This window comes from Phocoena phocoena, chromosome 8 (genome assembly GCF_963924675.1).
Source record: "Phocoena phocoena chromosome 8, mPhoPho1.1, whole genome shotgun sequence".
NCBI classification, from domain to species: Eukaryota; Metazoa; Chordata; class Mammalia; order Artiodactyla; family Phocoenidae; genus Phocoena; species Phocoena phocoena.
This window is the reverse complement of record NC_089226.1, coordinates 102,529,724-102,539,940: the sequence shown is the minus strand read 5'-3', so window position 1 is coordinate 102,539,940 and position 10,217 is coordinate 102,529,724. Positions and strand designations below refer to the sequence as shown.

General features: G+C 54.2%; 1 protein-coding gene across 7 annotated transcripts in view; it reads left to right on the top strand.

Moving 5' to 3' along the window:
* The first annotated feature begins 941 nt into the window (after positions 1–941).
* NRXN2 (neurexin 2) overlaps positions 942–10,217 on the top strand; it is a 98,801-nt gene continuing 89,525 nt past the window's right edge. For all 7 annotated transcript variants that reach the window (XM_065881922.1, XM_065881926.1, XM_065881927.1 and 4 more), the window contains exon 1: positions 942–1,665. In XM_065881922.1, the coding sequence (XP_065737994.1) occupies positions 942–1,665 (724 nt within the window). The remainder of the gene's footprint in view (positions 1,666–10,217) is intronic.

Here is a 10,217-nt window from a genome sequence, read left to right as displayed (position 1 = left end):
TCAGGAACGACCTGGGCTGGTGAGCAGGAGGTTGGGGCCCAGGAAGGGGTGAGTGTGGTTTTGGGGTAAGTGGAGACACGGAATCAGACGCCTGTCTCTTTGCATGGATGGAGAGGGCTTGGGGTCTGGTTGCCTGGGTCCTGGCTGGTTTCTCTCCCTTGCCCCCTTCCAGCCAGGTTACCCAGTGATACCATTGACAAACTGGCATTTAATTAATCCTAATGAATTATTTAGCAACTTCATTATCCAGCATCAGGAACTGATGAGAGAGAGCCGTGGCTGGTGGTGGGAGCCACGCACAGGGGTTGGGTGTCTCAAAGAGGAAGGGGCTGTGGTCACCAGCTGAAGGAGTCTTTAGGCCTCATCCGCAGGAGCTGGCCCTGGTCCTGATGGGAGGCGGGGGTGAGGGCATCTGGGTTGGGCTCCTACTGGACACGAAGGTGTTACCTCCCTACCTGTCTACATCTTAAACCAATAATGCCCCTAGCGAGTGTCATCTCCCCCGCCCCCAGGGTTGAGCCCCCAGTACTCCCGTCGTGGTGGTGTCTCTTGTTTTGAGACCCTCTCCAGGTCAGGGTGGCTCCTCCAGTCCTAAAGGGAAACAGTTGAGCTCTTGCTGGTGTGAGGGGGGAGCCAGACACCGACACCTCCCCTCCTCCGAGCCCCTCATTAACACTTTCCTCTCCATTTCCCTGCAGGCATCCCTCCCCCATCTTCCGTCGGAGCCCGCAGCGGGGGAGGGGCGCCTCCGCCTCAGTCCGTGGAAGCCGGCACCTGGGCCTCTGCTCGCCTCGCCCTGCGGCCGGGCCCATGGCACTGTGAGCCGGCGAGGGAGCCCCGCTCGGCGCGGGGGGCGCCCGGCCCCCTCCCCGCCCCATGAGCCCGCGGCTCTGAAGCCTGAGCGGGGCCGGGGGCCGGGCGGGGCCGGGGCCGCCGGAGGCATGGCGCCTGGGAACCCGTGGCGGCCGCCGTCGCTGCCGCTGCTAATGCTGCTGACGCTGGCGGCGGGTGCGAGCGGCCTGGAGTTCGGCGGCGGCCCGGGGCAGTGGGCGCGCTATGCGCGCTGGGCCGGAGCGGCGAGCAGCGGCGAGCTCAGCTTCAGCCTGCGCACCAACGCTACTCGCGCGCTGCTGCTCTACCTGGACGACGGCGGCGACTGCGACTTCCTGGAGCTGCTGCTGGTGGAAGGGCGCCTGCGGTTGCGCTTCACGCTCTCGTGCGCCGAGCCCGCCACGCTGCAGCTGGACACGCTGGTGGCCGACGACCGCTGGCACATGGTGCTGCTGACCCGCGACGCGCGCCGCACAGCCCTGGCGGTGGACGGCGAGGCCCGCGCCGCCGAGGTGCGCTCGAAGCGGCGCGAGATGCAGGTGGCCAGCGACCTGTTCGTGGGAGGCATCCCACCCGACGTGAGACTCTCGGCGCTTACGCTCAGCACCGTCAAGTACGAGCCGCCCTTCAGCGGCCTCCTGGCCAACCTGAAGCTGGGCGAGCGGCCCCCCGCGCTGCTGGGCAGCCAGGGCCTGCGCGGCGCCGCAGCCGACCCGCTGTGCGCGCCAGCGCGCAACCCCTGTGCCAACGGCGGCCTCTGCACCGTGCTGGCTCCCGGCGAGGTGGGCTGCGACTGCAGCCACACGGGCTTCGGCGGCAAGTTCTGCAGCGAAGGTGAGTCTGGGGGGAGCCCCCGCTGGGTGCCTGGGCGCGGAGTGAGGGGCGGGAGAGTTGTCTGGGCCTGTAGGGGCGCCTGCGGCCCGCGGGCTCAGACATGGGGGCGGGTGAGAGTGTGTACCAGCACGCGAGTTGGGAGGGGCGTGTGAGGACGCCCGTCCCAATGAGAGGGCGCGCACGGTCAGCCGGTGAGCTGCAGGAGCTGCGGGGTGCTGAGGTTTGGCGTGGGCGTGGCCGGCCTGCGGGTCCCGTGTGGGCGCGGCCCGTGTGGGCGCGGCCTCGTGAGCCCATCCACTGCCCCTCTCCCAGTCCCCTAGTGAAGGTCCTGTGACGACCTGTGGGTAGGACTGTGTAGTCAGGTCCAGCTAGCGAGAGGATGAGGGCCGGCCCTTGCGGGCGTGTGGATCGGGTGGGTGACTGATTGTGAGGCGCCCGTGAGGGCTGGTGGATGTGCTCTCTGTGGGCGGGGCCTATGTGATGCAGTGGGTGGGGCCTTGTGGGCGGGGACGGTGGGAGTCCTGTGAAGGAGTCCTGAAGACGGTGTGTGGGGCTTGTACCGCTCGGAGCTGTGTAGGGCTGTGGAGAGGGGCCACACGAGGGGGGGCGGGGCCTGCGTGGGCCGTGGGTGGGGTCGGCGCGGGCGGGGCCTAGGAGGCGGGCGCGTGGTCGGCCCAGGAGGGCGGGGCCGCAGTCTGAGGGTTAGCGCGTGGGCGGAAGTACTGTCTGAGAGGCCGGCACTGTACCAGAGGATGAGGGACCCGGACGGAGGGCGGTTGGCGCGGCGAGAAGGGCAGGGCGGCGCGTGCGAGGGCGGGTGAGGGCGAGTGGGGTTCGCCAGGGTGACCGCACGCGCCAGGAGGGCGGGAACCGAGTGTTTTGAGAGTGAAGGAAGCCCGAGGGACAGGGTGGCCGAGGCCTCTCAGGCTCGTGATTAGAGTTGCTGGTTTTGTTGACGGACAAAAAAAATGGCTGGTCGTCTCTCCCGGGTGAGAAACTGGAAGTGGAGGCCTCGCGAGCGTGGGGTTTGGAAGGGTGACTGGAGGGCTGGAGAGGAGTGGTGAGGACTCTGGAATATGGAATTGGGTACGGCATTGGGACTTCAAAAGGAGGTCAAGGGAGGGAGAGGTTCCGCAGGCTCCCGGGCTGCAAGAGCCTGCAGTGGGCGAAGTGAGGGGACAAGGCGAGGGTGGCGCCAGGCCTGGCGTGGGCTGTGGTTTTAGAGGGGGTGGGGGAGGAGGGATTTCGAGGCCCCTGTTGTACTTTGGTCTGGCTGGGGAGTCAGGGAGAGGTTCCCCATCAGTTTGGGGACAGGGCGCGTGCACCTCCTGGTCTGTGGCAGCCGTTTTCTAGCAGATGTGTGGAGACAGACGAGCGTTCCGCTCCCCCAGCACCTCTAGAAGCTGGAGTACTTAGCAGTTGCGTGTGTGTCTGCCCTCAAGAGGTAGGGTCTTTGAGGAGTGAGTGTGCCCACAGACCAGCACGGCCCTGGGACTGCTTTGGGGATGGTGTCCTACTGGCTGGGACCTGCCTACAGCCATGGGAGGAGCCACATCTGCAGGTGTGGCTCTGGGCTTGGGAAGTGTGTATTTTGATTATGTATCTGCAGTTGTGGTAGAGGAATATATAAGGAAGGTTTTGGATGGCTCTTGGGAGTTGTTTGTACAAGGTTGGGTGATGTATCTTCAGGAACTGTGTGTATTAAGTGAATCTGACACCTTCTCACCTTTTCTCCAAGGAGTGCAGGTGCTCCCTAAACTGTGAAATCGTGTGTCTGTGCATGTTTGCTTGCACGCGGTGGTGCGTGAGTCTGGCAGTGTGTATGTTACGTGTGAATGGTCTGTTTGAAAAGTAGTGTTTGCAAATAGAAGTGCTGTGCCTAGTAGAGTGAGTAGGACACAAGTGTAAGGGTGTGGGTGCTTGTGTAGGTATCCACGTGCATGCATTTTCATGTGAGATCTCAGTAAGACCTGGACTTTATGAGGAATCTTTCATGACCTTTAACTTGATTCTCTGGTCCCTATGACCCCTCCCCTCCAAGCCTTCCTAAGAAAATAGGATGAACCACCCTTCTAACTTGATGGGAGGGAAATTTGAGCTACAGAGAGGCTACTGGTCCATGGTCTCACTGTGGCAGAATTGGCCTGGGTGTATGAAAAATGCAGCCAGAGGCCCCCTGGTCAACCAGAGCCTTTGTATTAATTCCCTGAAAGGATTCATCGGCCAGAGGCTCCCAGTAAGCCATACAAGATGTGCGCTTCTGAAAGCGCATTGTGTGGTTGTGTGTCTGAGATGTGTTTGGGTCCCTGTGCGTGACAGGGATGGTTGTATCATGTGTATATGTGATGGATGTGTATCAGTTGTATGTTTGTGGCAGCTGTGTTGGAGCTGTGAGAGGCAGTTGCGTATCTGACCCACTGTGTGTGTGTGTGTGTGTGTGTGTGTGTGTGACATCTGTGGAAGGAGTTGTGCTTTGTCTATGATAAAAAGGGAGGGATATTCATCTGGCACTTCGTGGGTGTTTGATAAAGATCTGTGGAATGACTGAAGAGATATTAACAAGTATTTGATAGAATAAAGGCTTGGGGTAAGGCTGTATGTGTATATGAAACGATGTATGTGTGTATTTTCAGATATATGTTGTAGGTGGCCATGGTGGTTATAAACACTGATAAACACTGATTACATCTGGCGATGACAGGCACAGTGACAGCTCTACTGATTCTCCTCCCCACCCATGACCTCATTCCCTCCCCTTATATTTGTTCCTTATTTCCTGGGCAGCTTTTGTAATATTCTGTGCTCATTACACTTCTTCTAGTACATTCCCATCCAGCCAGAGAGGACAGGAATGAGCTTCCACCCTTGGGTGTTGGGGTTAGGGTTGGAAGATTTTTAAGGGGAATAGGTCTGGCTCCAGATGAGGGCCAGAGTCTTCAAGCTTCCCTGGAAGTTACATTTACTTCATTATTATCTGCTTTGAGTGGTTCGCAACTTCTTCTGAGATTGGGGATTTTTTTTTTTTTTTTTTTTTTTGCGGTACGCGGGCCTCTCACTGTTGTGGCCTCTCCTGCTGCGGAGCACAGGCTTCGGACGCGCAGGCTCAGCGGCCATGGCTCACGGGCCCAGCTGCTCCGCGGCACGTGGGATCTTCCCAGTCCGGGGCACGAACCCACGTCCCCTGCATCGGCAGGCGGACTCTCAACCACTGCGCCACCAGGGAAGCCCCCAGGAAAGCTTTTAGGTGGCTTTGATGTTATATTTGCCATTGTGGTTAATCAAGTATACATTAGGAAAGATAGTTTTAGCTTTACATGGAAGACATGCCAGTCTGCCTTCAGATATTCGATGTACATATGGATTTGTGGATCCTTTGGACCACACTCCCCGCCCCCTGCCCTGCCAATGCCTTCCTGGGACCGCTGACTGAGAGCCTCCATGCTAGGAAATCTGTTTCTTTTCTCTGGGGCTCTGGCCACAGGTGATTGAAGACAGAGCTAAGTATGAGTCACTGAGTGTGTATACTGCTGCTGATTGTCTGCCGAAGTGGGGATCAAGTAGACTGGGATTTTGCATTGGTTTAGGTGTGAACTCCGCCTCATGTCACTCGTGTGGGGGGAAAGGGCTGAAAAGTGATCAAGGAAGAAGAGTATGCAGGTGTGTGTGGGATACCTCGAGTGGAGTGGGGATGTATATGTATACGATGGAATGTCAGGTGCATACCTCGCTTGGGGGAGAAATGAAACCAGTGGTAATGCGTGTGTGGCAGGGAGATAGACGCATGGGTCTTGTATTTTGTAGGTTTGTTGGCAGTTTAATTCAACAGATTGTTGTCAAGTCCTCTTTGGTGATAAGCCTTGTGTTGGGGGCTGAAGGTGAGTCAGACATGAAGAAGACACTGCTCAGGGAGTTGCCTGATTAATTGGGGAAGCAGATAAAAAAGCAGTCCAGGGTGTGGTTAAGAGCACAGATGCTGTAGTCTGGCTGTCTGGGCAGTGACCTTGGACTTAAGCCGGCTCTGCCCTGGTTTCCTTTATCTGTAAAATGGGGACAGTAATAGTACCTATGTTACAGAGTTGTTATGGAAATTAAATTGGCTAATTCACATACGGTGCTTAGAATAGTGCCCAGCACATAGAAAGTGCTCAATAAATAATAACAAAAGAACAGCATGGCATATGCAGTGAGATGCAAAGAGATGCAGTGAGGCAGTGTAGCTTAGTGATTAAAGCGTAGTCTTCTGAGACTCAGATCTGGGTTTGAATCTGATTTCTCTACTCACTCAGCCTGTGAGTCAGATGAGTACTAACCTTCAGACTAATTTTTCCTGACCTGTAAAATGGGGATAAGCATGCTTATCTCACAGGTTTGTTTTGGGAATGAAATGAGTGTCTGGTACATAATTAGTGGTGTGAATGGTAGTTGTTATTATAACAGAGTACTCTTGGGGTTTTGAAGAAGGGGTGAATTTACAAGTCAGGGGATTAATAATAAAAGGCATACTATTTAAGACTGGCCTTGAACGTTGATCAGTAAACTCGGTGTGGGGAGGTCACGCTAAGCAATGGGACTAGTGAGGACAAAGGCATGGAAGCGGGAAATGTACATCATGTCCTTAGAGGGGCACCAAGGAGTACAGGGAAAACAGTGCAATCTATAGCAGGAGAAGCAGGATGAGGCCAGGTCTTGGAGTTTTTCTCTTTTGGGGGCGTGCCGTGAGGCTTGTGGGATCTTAGTTCCTCAACCGGGATCGAACCTGGGCCCCTGGCAGTGAAAGCACGGAGTTATAACCAGTGGACCACCAGGGAATTCCCCAGATCTTGGAATTTTGACTTAAATCATTCACCTAACATTTATTGGATGCTGTGTATAGAGTATTGGTAAATGGAGCCACAAAAGAATTTTGAGCAGGCACGTGAATAAGAAGAACTGTGTTTTGGAAGCTGGGAGTGAAGGGTAGAATGGAATATGGAGGGCAGAGTCATGCGGTGGAGGGATCAGTGGGAGATGGTTCAGGAAAGCGATATTGGGGCTCTGACCCTCGGCTGTCTTGGGGACTGGCAAGGAAGGGTGGTGGCGGCAGTGGTGGCAGTAGCAGCAACAGTGGCTGAGAGCTGTTGCTGAGACCGAAGCTGCAGGACTCTGCCTTTCCCACGGGGAGGGGCAGAGGTGATGAGGTTTCAGGTTTGCTTGCTCGGAAGGATGGCGGTGGGAGTTGCGGGGAGGGAGAAGTTGGGAGGGGGACCAGGTTTGAGCCACAGATCATGCACCTGTCTTGGTGTTCCTGGACAGAGGCATCCAGACAGTTGGAAGTGTGAGACCAGAGCTTTGAGTTGAAGGTGGGGCTGCAGGTAGAGACCTGGGAGCCACGTATGTGGAGAGAGTATTTGAAGCTTTGGGATCAGATGAAGTGGCCAAGGAGAAGGTGAAGAGACTTCAGGGGGGCTCATTTGGGAGGAAGAGGGAGAGGAGTGTCCGCAGACTCAGGGAAGGAGCAGTTAGAACAAAGAGTAAATTGGATCACACAGTCAAGGGAGGAGAGAGCGGGGCCTCACAGCTAGTGGGCATTTGCTGGGTGCCTTGAAGGCATGACCACCCCGTGAGATGTAAGAGCTAGGATCTGAACTGACCTGACTCCGGGGCCCCCCACCTTCTCCATGCTGCCTCCGAAAAGGAGAGTCAGTCAGTCAGCTGTGTCCGTGGATGACCTGCATATGGCTTACTGGAGGTGCCTAGGGACAGCGTTTCATTAGAAACCAGCAACCACCCCAGATTCCTTGGGCCACAGCTTCTCCTTTCAGCCACTATGTGATGAGGGTGTTCCTGTATTTGTCGTCCCAGCAGTGAGAGAGGGCAGTGGAAATCGATCAGGAAACTCACAGGCTTCCGGAGCCCGCTGGGAGCGCGGGGAGGAACTCACCCTGGAAAGTGGGGCATTATCCCATTAAAATACACCGCTCACTAGCGTTTACAACATTTCAGATGGAAATCTTTTAAAAATATGTTGCACACCTTTCTGCCTCCCTAAGCATATTTGGAATGTGATTTAACCTTTTCTGGATGACTCAGGATGTCTCTATTCCCCTCAGGTATTGCACCGGACTATCACACAGTGGTTCCTTTGTTGAGGTTTGTCCCTGCCTGAAATGATGCCTGACTTTTGAGTTCTTATGTTAGCTTTTTCTAGTTTTTCCACCTCTGCCCTGAGGAGGAGTTGTCAGGTAACAATCCATATCCCTCTCTCTCTCTCTCTATTTGTGAACTTGGAAATCAGCATTCCCAGCATGTTAGAATTGTATGTCGCTAAGAAGGAGTGGATTCTGGGTTGGGTCTGAGAGGCTCTCCTATGAGAAAATAACAGTTTTTAACGCATAACTGTTATCGTGTCAGTTTGGGCTGCTCAGGACTGTTTCTTTTCTTTGGTTCTGGTCTTCATCCCTGTCCTTGATAATGAATCTGCTGGAATCCCCAGTTCATGTTAGCCAAGGCAATGCCATTTATGCCCTCGGGGGAGGCACTCAAGACCTGTGTCCCTAGTCACATATGTGGAATCACTCTGTCAGCTCTAACATCTAATACCTGTGGTCCTGACAGTTTCTGCTGTTGGAAACGGCTCTAGGCAGAATGGGATGGACAGCTCGAGAGAGAGCTGTGCAGAGAGCGACTGCTGTAAGGTCCCAGAGATGAGACAGATGCTCCCAAGGAAAGCCTCCTGTGGCAGAATGGTTAAGAGCACGGGCTGACGGGTTTAGTCCCGGCTTTGCTACTTGCTAGCTGTGTGAACTTGGACAGTTTGCTGATGCATTGTTCTTCAGTGTCCTACTCTGTGAAATGGAGGTCATGTGTTGTTGTAAGACTAAATGAGTTAATACATGGAAATCCTTTACAATGTGCCAGGCACTATTCTACGTGATCAATAAATGCTACGATGATTATTAACCCTCGTGGTCAGAGAAGGCTTCAAGGAGGAGGTGGGAATTGGCTAGATCTTGAAGGATGACTGAGTGAGATTTGTGGAGGTAAAGGAAAGACCAGGGTTTCCCCGCCAGGAAAATGTTCTAAATGAGGAGTCCAGAGGGTATGAGTCGAGTGTATCAGACCAAGATGGTTGTGCTTTATGGGAAATAAAATCAGAACTGTAGATTAAAGCCAGCTTCTAGAAGTCCTGAACTTCAGGCCAAGAATGCAGCCCATCGAAACTTTTAAAGCCAGACAGATTTGGTTCAGATTTTGACTCTGTCCCTCAGCAGCAGTGTGACCTTGGGTAAGTTTCTTCCACTTTCTGAGCCTTGATTTCCCCGTCTTTACAAGGGAGTACTAGTAGTATCTGTTGATGAGGTAGCACGGAAACGAGGCATGGAAAAAGCCAGGCACATTTGAAGTGCTGGGTAAGTGAGAAGTGTTCACTTCTTATTTTTTATTCATTCAACAAACACAGGCATGCCTTTTTCTGAGCCAGGAACTGTGTAAGCAGCTGGATATAGAGAGATGAATGAGACGTTGTCCTTCCTCTTGGAGATCTCACAGTCCAGCCAGGAAGCAGACGTGGAAACACAATCGCAATAGAGATGCGATAAGTGAAATAACAACCCGAGCTACATACCGAGAACTGGCACAAAAGAAGGATGGCTAGGAGGTCTGTTCAGAACATAGACCAATGTATACTGACTTGGTCTGAGAGCAGGAGTCGACTTTCTCAGGCAGCTGAGGGTGAGAGGAATGAGGATGGGGAAGGGTGTTTCAAGCGGAGGGAATGGTATGTGCAGAGACGCGACATATTAGGGAAAGGGGGAGAAATTGGGTGTGGCTGAAGCCCGGACTGTCGCAGGAAAGGAGGTTGGAGGGAGGCATGGTCAAACCCAAATGGACTTTCCTGAGAAGATTGGACTTGATCCTGTAGGCCCTGGGAAGCCTTGAAGAGTTCTAAGCAGGGTCGTGACTCAGTTGGACCACTTTGGTGGTGCTTGGACTGTGACTTGCAGGATAAGAAGACTGGCTGTAGGGGGAGATCCTTTAAGAGGCTTATTAACGTTCCGAGGAGAGGATCTGATGAGGGTTTGGCCTTGGGGCTTTGCTGATGGTGATGGAGGGATGAAAAGTGTTTCTAGGAGTCGAGTCGAGCTTTTAGAGTTTTACAAGTTGGAACTGATAGGACCTGGTGATTGGTGTGGAAAAAAAAAGAGCAAGGCTGATTTCTGGGTGTCTGACCTGATCCGGGAGTGCAGGCAAGAGGAACGGGCTTGCAGGGGCGAGAGTTTTGAGGTCCATCTTGGACATGAGGACATTCAGCCCATGAGACACTCAGGTCAAGCTTCTCTGAAGGCAGGTCAGGAGCACAGAAGAGAGGTTTGTACCCAGGCTACTGAAAAGTTCTGACCGTGTGTGTGCATGTGCATTGATCATGGCAGTACTTGTCAGGTGTGCCTGGTACGTGTGCCCAAGAGCGAGGCTGGGCATGGGCCGAGGGACCAAACAGCAGGAGGCTAATGAAGGAAACCGGGGGTCAGGGGTGAGCATGGGGGCTCTGATGACCTAGGAGTGCAGTGGACAAA